This window comes from Canis lupus, chromosome 2 (genome assembly GCF_003254725.2).
Source record: "Canis lupus dingo isolate Sandy chromosome 2, ASM325472v2, whole genome shotgun sequence".
In the NCBI taxonomy this organism is placed as follows: domain Eukaryota; kingdom Metazoa; phylum Chordata; class Mammalia; order Carnivora; family Canidae; genus Canis; species Canis lupus.
This window is the reverse complement of record NC_064244.1, coordinates 66,669,688-66,685,935: the sequence shown is the minus strand read 5'-3', so window position 1 is coordinate 66,685,935 and position 16,248 is coordinate 66,669,688. Positions and strand designations below refer to the sequence as shown.

General features: G+C 51.4%; 1 protein-coding gene across 2 annotated transcripts in view; it reads left to right on the top strand.

Annotated features, from left to right (window-relative positions):
• Positions 1 to 13,436, top strand: part of ZNF362 (zinc finger protein 362) — a 40,425-nt gene extending 26,989 nt beyond the window's left edge. For both annotated transcript variants that reach the window (XM_049098350.1, XM_025448342.3), the window contains 3 exons: positions 8,138 to 8,216; positions 8,328 to 8,486; positions 11,838 to 13,436. In XM_049098350.1, the coding sequence (XP_048954307.1) occupies positions 8,138 to 8,216; positions 8,328 to 8,486; positions 11,838 to 11,954 (355 nt within the window). In that variant the 3' untranslated portion in view covers positions 11,955 to 13,436. The remainder of the gene's footprint in view (positions 1 to 8,137; positions 8,217 to 8,327; positions 8,487 to 11,837) is intronic.
• Positions 13,437 to 16,248: the final 2,812 nt, after the last annotated feature.

The window sequence follows — 16,248 nt, the reverse complement described above, 5'->3', positions numbered from 1 at the left end:
ACTATTTTTTAATTTTATTACTTTTTTAAAGATTTATTTATTTATTTGAGAGAGAGAGAGAGTTGGGGGACAAGGGAGGGAGGGGCAGAAGGAGAGAGAGAATCCTTAAGCAGACTCCGTGCTAAGCACAGAGGCTGATGCAGGGCCCAATCCCACAACCCCGAGATCATGACCTGAGCAGAAATCAAGAGTCAGATGTTCACCTAACTGAGCCGCCCAGGTGTCCCAACAGAATTATTTTAAAATTTCCTTGATAATTCATGAGTTTATATCTATGTTAACTTTGTTTAGTTTCCCTCTTCCCCCAGAATTCTGAAGGGTTAGTTGCGAAGGCACCATTTAAGAAATATTTTATTCCTTGTTCAAACATAGCCTCCTAAATTGAGGATTAGAGGCAGATCAAAGAAGAAAAGGGTCTTCTCATATCCCCTTTAGGAAATAGAAATGAACTCCGGTTAAATCACTTTCATTCAGTTCAAGGTCGTAACACCTGTTCTGCTGATCTTGGGTAGTCTGCTTTGCCACAGTGTCTGTTTCTGGACTGAAGAGTCTTGGGTCCTGCCTTCTTGTCAGGCAGTGTCCGGTCAAGGTGATGGCATCAGCGTGGAAGCTGTGCTCATTCATCATCTATTCCCTGAGAGAATAGACAGCCAAGTGTGTGTGCTACGGGCCTTTACTCAAGCTTAATGTCTTTTTCAGAAGACTCAACTTCTGACCTGAAGTAGACGCCTTTAGGCAGCTGGGATGGGGAACTGTTGATAAGACTACATGGCCCATTTATTGTAATAAGCAACATTTATTTTAACAATCGACAATGTCAGAATGGAGGAGAGTGGAGTCTTCTATTAAGATATAATGTATGATCAATTTTTCAGATTAAGAACATACTTGAGGCAGCAAGGGCATTGAGCCATCTTTAGGTTCTACTTTATCTCATAAAGCATGTGTTAGGACTGTCACTAATTAAGTGTAGTTAAATGTAGAAAAAAATTTTTTTAAGAACATTACTTTTTGATTTTTTATTGTACATGAAAATAAATTACTGTTTTTTTTGTCTCCATTTAAAAAAGTGCATATATAGGGACGCCTGGGTGGCTCAGTGGTTGAGTGTCTGCCTTTGGCTCAGATCATGATCCCGGGGTCCTGGGATCAAGTCTCACATTGAGCTCCCTGCAGGGAGCCTGCTTCTCCCTCTGCTTATGTCTCTGCTTCTCTCTCTGCGTCTTCATGAATATATAAATAATAATTTTTTAAAGTGCACATATATATAATTCTATATGATATACTATATATTTATATGAATTGCATATAATCATATATATAATACATATAAATATCTATTTATACACATATATATGTACACACACACAAAATATAAAATTTTTTTTTTTTCATAAAATATAAAATTAATGCAGGGGCTCGATCTCACAATCCTGAGATCATGACTGAGCTGAAATCAAGAGTCAGGTGCTTAACTGACTGAGCCAACTTGAGCGTTTCTTCTTTTGATTTGCCAACTTTCTTACGCTTGCATCTTTATAGGACAGCCCTCGCTCTAGTGTTTGCTAATTAAAACTAGAAAATACAAAACACTTGATCATTTAGAGCACTCCTCTTCTTATAAATCAAAGAAAAAATCTTTGGTGTCGTTGGTGGCCATCTAGAAAGTCCAAGAGCATTTAGGTGTAAGAGATACTTTGATAACTTTATTATTCTGCTTTGAGGCCTGGATTTGAGAAGGCTAGGGCACAAGGTGGGCAGCCTAGGCAGGTATGAGCCTTGGTCTAATAGAAAATAAACATTAGTAGCAAGTAGTGATAAGTATGAAGAATCTTAGTTTTGGGGCACCTGGGTGGCTCAGTCAGGTAAGCGTCTGCCTTTGGCTCAGGTTGTGTCCCGGGATCCTGGGATCGAGCCCTGCATGGGGCTTCCTGCTCAGCGGAGACTGCTTCTCCCTCTCCTGTGTCCCTTTCCGTGCTTGTGTTCTCTCACACACATGCTCTCTCTCTCATGATAAATAAAATCTTTAAAAAAAGAATCCTAGTTTTTTTTAGAAGTAAACTTTTGTTTTAAAATATTAAACAAGGGATCCCTGGGTGGCGCAGCGGTTTAGCGCCTGCCTTTGGCCCAGGGCGTGATCCTGGAGACCCGGGATCGAATCCCACGTCGGGCTCCCGGTGCATGGAGCCTGCTTCTCCCTCTGCCTGTGTCTCTGCCTCTCTCTCTCTCTCTGTGTGACTATCATAAATAAATAAAATTAAAAAAAATAAAATTTGGTTCCTTAAAAAAATAAATAAAAATAAAAAATAAAAAATAAAATATTAAACAAGACCATGACCATAAAAGCAGCAAAAAATTAACAGGCCTCTGAAGGGGAGGATATTTTGCTGATGTTTTTTGATCCAAGGATAGTTTTCTATTCCCGAGGACACATATTTTTTTTTCTCTTGAGTGATTTGAGTGCATAATGGTAGGAAACCAAACAAGCAACGTAAGAGGGTCCTATTAACATTCGAGACAAATTATTAGCCATTAGACAGCGGCACCTATAATTAAACCAATGTGTCCTAATCCAGTGACAAAGAGGTGGGTGTCCTAAATGCCCACAAGTCCCTGAATCCGTTAGAGAGACAAACAAAAAAAGCCAGATATAAAGAAGCAACCAGAATCCAGGTTCCTTGGTTTTTTTTGTTTGTTTGTTTGTTTTTTTTATGATAGTCACACACAGAGAGAGAGAGAGGCAGAGACACAGGCAGAGGGAGAAGCAGGCTCCATGCACCGGGAGCCCGATGTGGGATTCGATCCCGGGTCTCCAGGATCACGCCCTTGGCCAAAGGCAGGCGCCAAACCGCTGCGCCACCCAGGGATCCCAGGTTCCTTGTTTCCTACCATTCCACAGAGACTCACTCCTGCTTTTTGCCCCTCCACAGAGAACTAATCAGGGCATAAATCAAATCCATCCTCCAAGGGTGACTGCCAGTAATGATGGGAATAAAAGACGATCATGTCCAAGGCTAACCCAGCCTTGGTCATGTAATAGAAATGGGAGTTAGAAACAGGTTGAGCAAGATTACTCTGCTTGTTGAGAAAGATGTGCCTGGGAGCATTTTGGTACTGTAGTTTAGAGGAGCTAGAGCATTTTGGTGGGACCTCCCGTGAAAGGAAGACACAGCAAGTAAAGAAAAGCAGGTGATTGGCAGAGTGTTCTAGAAATTCAGATTCAGGGTTGGCCCAGTAAATAATAAATACCACATGTAGTTCAAAAGAAAGTCAGCAGAACTTTGTAGTGAGTCCAGTCATCAAACAAAAACAGCATTTGTCACACATACAACAGCAGTTAGCACATGTATATAAGATCACAGATGCGCAGCATCACGATGCCAAAATCAGGGATAGCATTTTGTGAGTGGGTTAGTGAGTTATAGGAAAAGGCACAAGTGACTGGATTTGTTTACTCAGGCTGAAAACTGGTTTTTTGCATTTGTTTCTCTTCTCTGGGCTCTGTGATGCGTACATGTGGACCGATGCTGGTGGCAAGGGTAGGTGTCGTTCGAGTTCCACCAATGATGATGGTCATGGTAATAAAATCGTAACAACAACTAGTCCTTGTCAAAGGCTCCTGGGTGCCTGGCCCTGCAGAAGGTGATTCCATACAAGGCATCGGTAGAGTCCTCCTACACTGTGAATCTGTGTTTCTAAGTAAGAGATAGCACATCTGAAAAATTCCAGGGAGAGGGAGTCCTCTTGCAGAAGGCTCAGTCGCCGAACTTAGCGTCATGTGAATTACAAAGCACAGTCACTCTACGTCCTTTATTACCTGCGAAATAAAAGACCAGTGAGAACTAATGAACTTTCAATGATTTTATGTAAACATTGAGTAAACTCTTTGATTTTCATAAAGTATTTGTCTTAAATAGAAATGAATGCATTAAAAAACTATCACCATGAAAGTATCTTAGGAACACCCTTAGAATAGGAATAGAAATGAATGCATTAAAAAACTATCACCATGAAAGTATCTTAGGAACACCCTTAGAATAGGTCACTGAGTCCTTACAGTCCTTTCGGTTATTATTATCATCCTCGTTTTCGGGCTGAGGAAACTGGGGTCAGGAGGGCAAAGTCACTTGCCCAAGGTCACTCCGCTAAGAGGAGATGGAAGTGTGTTCAAGCCCAGATCCCCCAGGAGCCTGCATGTGGCACAGGGAGGAAGGGGCTGCGGAAGTCAGGCTGCAGAAGGAGCTTGGCTGGATGGAGGTGCTAGGCACAACAGAGTGAGTCTCTGGGGCCCCGGGGTGGGGCCCCTGTATTGCCTGGGGTCCACGGTGAGTTCCCCTTCACTGCCCCTGTGGGAGCTGGGGCTGGGCTGTCCCCTACTGAGAAGGTGCAGGGCAAAGGCAGGACTGTGCTGTGGGAATTGAGGACTTACTTCTGACTCGCAGTTCAGGGCCTGAAGAGCTTGGGGGCTGTTTCAGGGAAAGCACACAGCCTTGCCCTCCAGTCACCCAGCTGGCACTCCCCAAAGCCCGTTCAGAGCCAGCCCACTGGTGGGTGGCACACACAAGGGCGATCAATGGTCAGAGGCAAGCCCTGGCCCAGAGGAAGCCCTCTGTGACCTGGAGGCTGGTGGGTGTGGAAGTGTTCATAAAAGGGAAGTATGTGGTAGTGGGGAGGACCATCTGGGTCAGGTGTTGAAGGGTCTGTAACCCTTCCTAGAGACGGTCAACAGCACAAGCAAAGTTCTCTGGGGCCTGCTGGGGTATGTGTCTGCACGTGTGTTGTGGGGAAGTTGGAAGGATGCCGCACTGGGGAGAGCAGTGGTGGAGAGCGAGGCTTTAGAAACCAAGGCCTTGAATACCGAGGCACAGGGTTTGGACTCTGTCCTAGAAAAGGGAAAGACGGTGGAGGTTGCCAGGTGGGGTCATGACAAGGTCAGGTCCCTGTGCTGCTGCACAGGTGGAGGAGGCAGGGCAGGTGGGGGGAGGCAAGGCTGAGGCTGGGAGTCCAGGGAGGAGGCCAGGCAGCCTTGGCACTTAGACTAGAGGAGGCTGGAGGAGGGCTTGGTGGGGTCCCTGAAGAAGGACCTGATGTCCTCTGGAGGGTGCTTGGGCAGGCAGTCAACAAATACTTGTGCAGTACGGACGGCTTTGGTTGTGCGGAGCATAGTACTGTTGACTGTGACCGGCCTTGGAGAGAAAACTCACTTTCCTACGTTCAGTCCATGACTACGTACCATGTCCTCGAGCTGAGCCTGCGCCAGGCGAGCAAGGCCCTGGCGTAATGGTGGTAAATGAGACCAGGGAAGCACTTGGCCTCAGGAGGCAGTCCAGGAAACAGTGACTAGATGGTGACAACATAAGTACCAACGCTTGGGGCGGGGGGTGTTGGAGGGCTACGGAGGGCAGACCTGATCTAGGGAGTCAGGAAAGGTGCCCAGTCAAAGCTTCTATGCTGACAATAGGAGTATGGGTTTCCACCAGCCATTATCTGAGGGAAGCATGCCCAGAAGAGGGGACAGCCAGCCTGGATAAAGGAAGGAGCCTGGAATCTAGTGGTGCCAAGAGGAGGCCAGTGGGAATGGAGGCTGAGAGCAGGGGAGAAGCCCAGTGGGAGGTGAGGACTCTGGGGTGGGTTGTTGGGGGGGTGGGTTAGAACAAAATCAGTGCATGTCCCAGGGTCCCTTGGTCTCCTTTGCCCTTCTTTTTTTTTTTTTTTTTTTTTTTAAAGATTTTATTTATTTATTCATAGAGACAGAGAGAGAGGCAGAGACACAGGCAGAGGGAGAAGCAGGCATCATACAGAGACGCGGGACTCGATCCAGGGTCTCCAGGATCACACCCTGGGCTGCAGGCGGCGCCAAACCGCTGCGCCACTCGGGCTGCCCTCCTTTGCCCTTCAACTGCAGCTGAAGGAATACCCCAGCCCTGGAGGGGAATGAGAATGGGATGAAATGGAGGGCTATGGCCTCAGGCCGGGTCAGTCCAGATAGCTGTTAAGGTCCTTCTGTTGTAGAGACAGGGTGCCATAGCTGGGATGAGTCCCCACGTGTGTGACAGCCAGAAATGTACAGGTCGAATATGGGTTCTCAAAACCAGGCCAGCCCGGTGGCATTTGGCAAGTCTCCATGCAGCTTGTGGGCTGCCCTGTGCTTGCCCTCCGGTCCCCACCTCATGGAGGAGATGGCGGGATGGGGGGTGGCTGCCTTTCCTGGGGATGCAGCTGGGACACAGGTGTGGCGGGCAGAGTCATCAGTCAGACAAGGTTGCCTGATGAGAAACGGATCTCCGACCAGGAGGTAGGGTGCAGAGGAGCAGGGAGGTGAGGCCAGAGCCCATGGTGAAGGGCCTTGAATGCCACACTAAGGAATCTGGACTATCCACGTTAGTAGTGGGCAGCCAGGGTCTTACTGCTGGCAGAAAGGGTTCTTCTTTCTGGCCTGGCCAGCACGGGGCCTGCTGCGACAGGAACCTCAATTTGTTTGCTCAGTTTGTTGATGAGCAGAGCAAGCCCCGTCAGCGAGGTGGGCTGGGGCACCAGGGACAGGAACCGACACCAAGTGGCCAGGGCCGGGTTTTCCCTCCCCCTGATGCTCGGTGGCAAATGAGGGAAACAAGGTTCAGGCCAGCCAGCATTCCGCTGCCCACCTGCTTGGCAGAGAGGATTTGCCAGAACAGGTGACAGAGGACAAGCACAGGCTGAAAGTGGAAGGCTCGCATGGAGGACGGGGCTTCCGCCCCTGTGTGCCGGGCTCCTGAGCAGCTGCACACCTGCTCTGGGCCCACCTCCTCCTCACCTGGGCTGTCAGACAAGCATGTGCAGCAGCGCAGACTTGAGCAGAAAATAAGCCACATCAGCCCTGAAGTCATCACTCTGTCCGGAGTCACCCTCTCAGGGAGGCCCACCCTGACCACCCTATTTAAAATAGCACACATACCGGGACGCCTGGGTGGCTCAGCAGTTGAGCGTCTGCCTTTGGCTCACAGCATGATCCCAGGGTCGAGTCCCGCATCAGGCTCCCTGCATGGAGCCTGCTTCTCCCTCTGCCTGTGTCTCTGCGTCTCTCTCTCTCTCTCTTCTGTGTCTCTCATGAATAAATAAAATCTTAAAAAAAAAAAATAGCACACATACCCCCACCACCACCATCCCAGAACATTCATGCTCCCTCCACCTTATTTTTTTTTCTTCTCACAGCACTGACTACATTCTACATGGGACTTACTTACTTACTTTATGTTTGTTGTTTGTTTCCATGAGGCAGTGGCTTTTTGTCTGTCTTGTTCATTCCGAGTACCAAACATGGTGCCTGGCACACGGGTACCCAATGTAATAATTGTTGAATGAATCAATGATAGTAATACTGGCAAGTGTTTACTGAGTCAGCTCTGTGCCAACACTTGGATAAGCCCCTTAACATGTTTTATCTAATGTGATCTTCACAAAGTGAAGTGAGGTCATATTTTTATGCCCATTTTGCAGATAAACTGAGGCCCAGGGATTTCTTTCCCCAAGGTCACCCAGCTTGTAGATGGTAGAGCCAGGATGAGAACCCAGGAGTAGGAGTGGACAGAGGGGCTGAACTTCAGGCCTCACTGTCCTGCATTCCCTCAGTAGCTGGGGTGACCAGGTAGCCACCATGGATATGTCTCTGGTGTGGGGACAGGGCAGGAGACAGAAATTGGGGGCCAGTCAGAGAGAGAGAGGCTTCCTTCTGAGGGAAAGAGGAGGGTGGACAGGGCAGTTCCTGGCAAGCTGTGGATCTGTGTTCTTTTCCGTGGTGGTCTGCAGGTGGGTTAAGAGGAGAGGGGCAGAAAGCTGTCTGTGCAAGCCCCTGATGTGTAGCTGGAGGCTGGGCTGGGTCTCAGAGTGCGTTTCTGAGTAGGCGCTGGTGGTGGGCTGGATTCAGCAGGGGGGCTCTGGTCACAGACTGGCAGTGGGAGGCCAGAGAAGGAAGGAGAAGGGGGGGGCGTCGTCTTTGAAGTTCCCAGCTCTTGCCTGGTGCTGCTCTCTGGGGAGTGGAGACCGGGAAGCTTGGGAACCAGATACACGGTGCAGGTGCAGGCCGTCCAAGGGCTTGGGGACTGGAGCTGGCCTGGGGTACCTGTCAGGGACTTCCACCTCACTGCACTGCCCATTACAGAATCCACACAGGCGACAGACCCTACAAGTGCCCACATCCTGGCTGCGAAAAGGCTTTCACTCAGCTCTCCAACCTCCAGGTGAGTGCACGCCTGGCTCTTGCCTGCTAGGTGCAAAGGGAGCAGAAGGGGGTGGGGCTGGGGAGCCCTGCCTGGCCCCTGAGCTCCTGCTGTGCACCCCCCCCCCCCCAGTCTCACCAGCGCCAGCACAACAAGGACAAGCCCTACAAGTGTCCCAACTGCTACCGGGCCTACTCGGATTCCGCCTCCCTGCAGATCCACCTCTCGGCCCACGCCATCAAGCACGCCAAGGCCTACTGCTGCAGCATGTGTGGGCGGGCCTACACCTCGGTGAGTGCCTGGGGTCCCTGGGGAGCCTCCTCCTCATCAGATCTGTAGATTCTCCCCACTTTCCAGACAAGGAAACAGGCCCAGAGAGGGGAATGACTCTCCGAGATCATGATGGGTGGCAGAGCCAGTTCTGTTTTTGGCTGCCCTAGGCCCTACTCCCGGCCACCTGGTGGCCTTCAGCCTACTTTTCCCGGGCGTGGTTTCCTCTGGGCCCCGGAACACTCCAGGCAGTAGTGGGGGCGCCAGGCACCCAGCCTCTCTGCTCTTGAGAGCCAGGGAGCGGGAAGGGCCTTCTCCACTGGAGAAGTTGCAGGCCCCATCGTGGCCGCTAGGGGGCTCAGTGACTCGGCCCAGAGCCGCCTCGTCTCTCGAAAGGCCTGAAGGGTACAGGGTCTTTTCATCCAACCCCCTGTCCCTGGGTGGGAAGGCTCCCTAAGCAAAGAGGCGCTTCGGCACCCGCCAGAGGGAGTCTGGCAAGTCGCTTGGGTGCGTGTGTTCAGCTAATGAAGTATTCTGGTCCACAGAGCCCACGTAAACCCAGACAGAGCGCACTGGGCCTCCTCTTCCCTATCTGTAACACAGAGGAGGTTGTAGTTCTCACCTCACTGGGCTGTTGGCCAGCACAGTGCCTAACAAACGTCTGCTAACACAGCTGTTTATTCACTTGGTGTTTACGGAACACTTGTGCCAGGCATTGGGGCATCACGATGAATCAAACACACATATTCTTTGCCCCCAGGGAGGTTGGAGTCTATGGCTGGAGACAGATATTAAACAAGTAACTACACAAATAAACATGGAATGACAAGTTGTGGTAACTGCTCTAAGCCGGGTTTGTCACCCTCAGTGCTTGGTAACATTTGGGCCAGGGCCCTCTTCATTGGGGGTGGGGAGCTGTCAGGTACATTATAGGATGTTAGCACCAGCCTTGGCCTCTGCTCACCAGCAACCCCCTCCTTAAGCTCTGACAACCCCAAATGCCTCCAGATGCTGCCAAATGTCCTGGGGCAGGGGGTGGCTCTCCTCAGACCAAGAACCACTGGTCTGAAGGAAATGTAGGTTGATAAAGCAGCAGGGAGGCTGGAATGGATTTGGGAAAGGGGAGTAGGTCTGGGTAGGCCAACTGAGGGGGCCAGTGAAGCCTTGAAGGGTAAGGAGGGCAAGAACCTTCCAAGCAGGGCACTGGTGAATGCAGACACCCTGAGGTGGAACAAACATGGCGTGTCCCAGGAACTAAAAGAAAATTAGGTCATACAGGGCTGGGGGGCCCTGTTAGGGAGTTTGGATATTTGCCAGGTGAAATGGGAAGCCATGGGTGGTGGGGAGGGGACTGTCTGGAGGGTACTTTTGAAAGGTCACTGACTGGAGGGGGCACATGTGAGGTGGTCAGCAGTATGTCAGGTGCCAGCCAGGCCTGCGTCACACTGCTCCTTCCCTGGAGTTCACAGGGCAGAGGAGAGATGAAAGAAGGCAGAACCTGTAGGGAAGGGCCCCCAGGGGCGAGGTGGGGCACCCCAGACTGAGGAGCCCCACTCAGCTGGCTGACCTTCGCCCCAACATTTGCCTCCTCACACCTGCTCCCAGGGAAGGGGCTGCCAGAGTTGTGGCTGCAGTTCTAGATGGAGTCTATTTGAACTCTGGGGGCAGGAGGTGTCCCAGCTCACCTGGCCTGCAGCCCCACCCTGAACTGAACTCCTTAGAACAAGAATAATGACCTTTATTTTTAATATATTTTTGTTTGTAATTAAATTAAGCTGCCATACCTTTTTTAAAAAGTAGGCTCCATGCCCAGTATGGGGCTTGAACCCACAACCCTGAGATCAAGAGTCACATGCTCCACCAACTGATTCAGCCAGGCACCCCAACATCCCTTTTATAAAAAAACAAAAAAGTTTAATGGATTGAATTTTAAACTACCTTATACATAAAAGAAACATTTTAGAATAGTGAACACTCTGTTTCCATTAGCCTCCAGAGCCATCAACTAATCTTGCCTCATCCATATCCTTATTTTTGGAAGTAAAATAGACATTATATTATTCCATCTGAGAATTTGCTGAGAACGCTCAGCAAAAGGACTCCTCTTTTTGAACATATCCACGATATCTTTACCATTCGCCACTGGGTATCATCAAATACCCAGTCAGTGTTCACATTTTTGTCTCCTGAAGGCCAGAATTTTATTTCCTTACAATTTGATTTTGTAATCATGATCCAAATAAATAAGCTCCCTACACTGCATCCAATCAGTATGTTTTAAAATCTGTTGATCCCCCCACCCTGTCTTCCCCACCCCCACCCTCCCCAGCCTGGGCCTTTTTTTTCTCTGCAATGTGTTCATTGACAATGGTTTCCTAGTGTGGACGTGGCTGATTGCTTCCCTCTGGTGGTGGTTCATAGCATGTTGCCACCACACCTGAGGGCTTGCTCTACCACTTTCTGAGCAAGGTGATGTTTGAGGCTGGAGGGTGAGTGGTGGCTCACCAAGTGCTCCACCTCCTCCCACTGAGTGTGAGGGCCTCTGGGCCTGCAGGTGAGCCTTGAGGTCACCTCACCCACCCACCTGTGGGTGCCTCAGGTCAGACTTAGCAGAACCTGTGGGGGCACTCAAGGGGCGAGCCGAACATGCCCAGTTTTATGCTTCTGCAAGTCACCAGTGCTATCAGGTCCAGCTTCTTACCCAGGGAGGGTCGAGTGGGGTGGGGATTGGAGGTGGCTGCAGTGGCCAGGGCTCCCATCGCCACCTGGAATGCAGTGTAGAGACCAAAGAAAAAGTAGTCCCCTTAACCCATACTGCATGCTGGGAGCTCTGCCCACTCTAGCAACCCTCTGAGGTTGGGTCTTCAAGAGGAGAAAACAGGGTTGGGACATATGAGATGATGTGTCTGAGGTTCCACTGCTAGGAAACGGCAAAACCCAGCTCAGACCCAGGCCTCCTGCTCCTCCCACACTGGAGCACCAGCCAGATGGGGGCAGCTATGCGTGATCCCCATGGCAGGCTGAGGTTTGGCCAGCATGCCCCGCTATAGCCTGTTGGCCTGGGCCTAGGGAAGTCCAGGTGGGTGCTGCCGAGGGACAAGCCGGTGCCTGCCAGCTCTCCGGCTGGCATGCTGTGGGCCCAGAGATTGGTAAGTGAACAGCATTCACCCCTGGCAGCGATGCAGCATCACCAGACCTAATGCCCATTGCCCTCTGATGCCCTAGAGCCAGGGCTGCTCCCCATTAGCTGGCCCACCTACCAAGGAGCCCTCCAGTGGCCACTTGTGGGAACTGCAGCCCCTGCGCCCCCCGCATCTCTTGCCAGTGGTTGGTTGGTTGGTTCCGTGTTCTGAATCTCACCCCTGCCCGCAGGAGACCTACCTGATGAAGCACATGTCCAAACATACAGTGGTGGAGCACCTGGTGAGCCACCACTCGCCCCAGAGGACGGAGTCCCCCGGCATCCCGGTGCGAATTTCCCTCATCTGAGCCGACCCAAGGCGCCGCCCCACCCTGCCCACTGGCAGACACAGACCCAGGCAGCACCAGGCCCCAACTTCCTCCAGGGGCCCTCCAGGAACAGCCGAGCTCTCTCATGACCTTCCTGACCTTCCAGAAAGCCTGGGCTGCAGAAGCCCTGTCCGGTCCAGCTCCGGGGGCGGCCAGGCCAACTGCAAGATTCTGGACTGTTTTGGTGGCATCCAAAGACGATCTCAGAGCACTTTGAACCTCTCTGTTGGGTTTCTTTTTGTTCCCCACCCTCCACTTGCTTCACTGTTTTGTTTTGTTTTTTTTTTTTAAGTTTGTTTTGGAAATAACAGAAAAGATATTTATTGGCCAAGAAGTTGGTGCTGCTAAGACCGAGAAATTAAAAGAATCGGACAGATGGACACAGAGAACAGAGGGCAGCGTGGGACCTTCTCTTGCCACAGCCTCAGGTCTTGAGGGAAGGCTCAGGCCTGGGTTTCTGGACTGCAAAGGGGACCCCCAGGTGGGAGGGGACAGAAGGCAGCTGGAGTGAGCCACTCACCCCTAGGTGTCCAGCTCACACCTCTCGAGCTACGCCCTGGGCATTACTGAGCAGAGGGATGCGGCAGCTACCAGGGCTGTCGAGGCTTCAGGAGGCAAAATGGGAGAGGGGCTGAGAGATCCGCAGGACCAAAGGGTGCAGCGTTGGGCTGGGCTGGGCGCAGGCCCAGGGAAATGGGGTGAGGGTGGGCTGGGTAAGACCTGGCCCTCCACTGCCCTGAAGACCACCCCAGTCTACCTCGGTGCTGGCCAGGAAACCTATTGGCTACCTCTCCCACCATCCAGACTGTGGGCAGCGGGGGTGGGGAGGGAGTGGGCCTGGGCTTAGGACCCCTCCCCTCCAGAATTTCCTCCAGATGGGGCAGTGCCCAGGGAGGGGTTTTGTCTTCCCTGTCATGGAGGGGGAACCCCCAGTCCAGGCCCTAGGCCCCTCAGCAGGGAAGGGATCCTCGGGGAGGAGGGTCCCAGGAGCAGACCCTGCCCTCAGCCCCCCACAGACACACCCCAATCTGAAAGCCATGCGTGTCCGTGTATATAGGAACTATGTACAGAGCCCGGAGAAGCCCCCCTTCATCCCCCGGGAAAAAAAAAAAAAAAAAGAAAACTAGACAGAAACTCATCTATATATTCTGTATCTGGAGTTCCGTTTTGAATATTAACTGTGTTATTTTTATACACTTTTTAAGCCTTAACTCGCCATTGATTTACCAGTTTAACGTTTCCTGGGGTATTTTTTTCCCATGGGGTTCTCTGCCCCTACCCCCACCCCTTTGTTTGACTTGCGTCGTCTGATAACTCAGTATTGTAGCTTTTTGTCCGCATGTTACTACCCTGTAAATACGCTGTTCTACATACTGTTAACACCCCATTTGCTTTTTTCTATGGGACCTCCAGGCCACCATATTTAGAACTAGTTACCTTATTAAAAAAGAGAAAACAGTCTGTTGGCTTCTCAGTCTGCATCTTGGTGGCAGGGAGGTGAGGGCAGGTGCCCCTCAATGCTTCAGGAAACAAGTTTGCATTAGATTTAAGAAAAGGGGTGGGGGGCAACAAACTCGAATGTGGGGGAAGACACTAAATGGGGCAAGAAACAAAGGAATTCCAAACCCTCTGCTCTTTGTATTTCTCTGTTGTGAAGAATAAACTGTACCCGCACCTGGGTGGCGGCGGTGTGTGGCGTGCTCTGTGCGAGGGCGGGGCTGGGGGGCACCTTTCCATGCTCCTCTCCCCTCCCCCGCCCCCCAGACCTGGGGACCAAGGGAAATGGCCTTGTACTGTGGGCTGGCCTCACCCCAGCTGCTGAGCCGAGTGCTTGGTGTTGGTCACCCTACAGCCCCCTAGGAGGGGGCAGCCAACCACGAGGGATTTTTTTTTTTTTTTTTTTTTTTTGCTGAGGATCGTGGTGGAATCAAGTGGCAGGTACACAAACTTCACCCAGGCTTGTCTCATGCTGAATGAAGCCTTTGGGGATGTATGGGGTCCACCAGTGAGGTTCACAGCCCCCGCTCCCAGAGGGGCAGCCACATGCCTATCTTGCCCGTCTCCAGGGTCCACTATGAGTGCCCTGACTTGTGGAAGCAATTCCAGGGACTGAGGGAGCCAAGAAGTCCCCCTTCACATACATTCTCCCCATGTGGGTCCATGTTTTGACTGCCTGAGGGGGAAATGCAGGAATTAATTCCCCCAAGGCTTATCAAGGCTGGTCCTTTGCTGGGGGCATCCTTGGAGAGCCAGAAGTGATTCTACCAAGAGTCACCCCGGAGCTCACCTTCGGGAATTCACCCGGAGCCCTCCCAGGCCTTGTGTAGCAAGGCTTGGCTGCGGGTGACGAAGAGCCCAATCCATCCACCTTACAGGATGGTGCAGGTGCAGGGGTCAGGCCAGCCTCAGGGCTCAGAGGGGTCTCCAGCTCGCCTCTTGGCTTTGTTCTCGGAGTCGCTTTCATCCTCGGGCTCCTGTGCGGTCAGCAGCTCCGGCCTCACAGGTCCCAGATTTCCAGCAGTCAAGCCTTTGTCTCTCTCCCAGAAGCCCCAGGTAGTCTAATCGGGTCTTCTGGTTGGGACGGGGTTAGGTACCATCCCCGAGCCAATCACTGTGACTGCAAAGTCTGTACGTGATCAGCTCAGACCTGGAGCCCGCGCTCCAAGCCGGGAGCAGAGGGTGAAACCCCAATCTGCAGTACATCTCCCCAAAAGGAAACCAGACGTGTTCACATCGGCAGGGGGAAAGGGTGTGGAATAGCCAGGATCACAACTTGGGTAATTTCACAGGCCTCACTGCCGTCTCTGATACTGACCTCCCCTAGCCGGCGGCGCCGGGAAGGGGCGGGCTCCGGCAGCCATGTTTGCGTCACATGACCCGACCCCAGCCACACCTGATTGGCCAGCAGTGGACACGTGACTGCGCCTGCGGCGCTGAGACCAGGCGTAGCGATGGCGCCAGTGCAGTGTCCAGGCCGACCTGGTTGGGGGTGCTCGATGCACGCCTCTTCCCAGCTCCACATTCAGTGAATGTTGTCGTTTGACATCAGCCGTGCTGGGGTTTATACAACACAAACTCGGGAGGGCTACAAATGGGGGCTTTCTTTCTCCTGGAGCCAGTTGCAGGACAGCACTAGCTGACTCTCCAACCAGCTTCGCCAGCCCACGGATTAGGAATAAGTTAGGAGATGGTGGACTCCTGAACTGGAAGACCCTGCGGTCCGGGGGTTGGGGATGTGTGTTGGGCCAGACACAAGCAGGACAGAGTCAGACAGAAGCAGAGATGGACAGAGGAGACCGAGAGCCGGTGTCAAGACTCAGTTCCCGACTCCAGCTTCTGGCCAGGTTTAATTTCCTTGCTCGTTCTCACATCAATGAGTTTTAAGTTGCCGGTGGTGTGACATTGAGCAACTTATGTAACCTCTCTATGCCTGATTTTCTTATATGTAAAATGAGGGCAATAATAGTAACCAAGGGATCCCTGGGTGGCGCAGCGGTTTAGCGCCTGCCTTTGGCCCAGGGCGCGATCCTGGAGACCCGGGATCGAATCCCACATCAGGCTCCCGGTGCGTGGAGCCTGTTTCTCCCTCTGCCTGTGTCTCTGCCTCTCTCTCTCTCTCTCTGTGTGACTATCATAAATAAATAAAAATTAAAAAAATATGTAAAAAAAAAATAATAGTAACCAATTTGTAAGGTGGATGTGAGGATTCAATGAGTCAATATATGTCTAATGCTTAGAACATTATGTGCCCGGTAGGTATTAAGTACCAGTAAATGTAATTATGACTATTACTATTTGACATGGCCCTGGTCAACCTAAGTCCCTTATGACCGACAGCTGATGATGTTTGGCAGTTTCTGGGGGTGGCATCTGAGCTGGCCTGGCAGGGTGGGCAGCAGGGGCAGGTGAAGATTTTACATGTGGCAGTGATACTCTGAGGACTGGGAGTCCAGTTTTCACCTGCTTGCCTGGAAGTTCTCAGGAGCTTTGATTGGCCCTGAGGGTACCAGCATAGGTGTGCCAGCCCCAAGTTATCAAGCAATAACCTGTTCTTAGGCACACCTAGCCTGTTCTTATCTCTAATCTAGAGTCCAAATGGCCTTCTGAGGTTTGCTAATCTAGTTAGGGCAGGAGGCACTGGGGAACTTCAAACTGTTTTTGAGAGCAGATCTTAATAAGTAGAATTTGCTTGTAAAGATGATCAGATTCTAACAGTGTTGATTGACAGTGACACTGTTGGAAGTGGCGACAGAAAAAGCTTATCCCTGCTTGT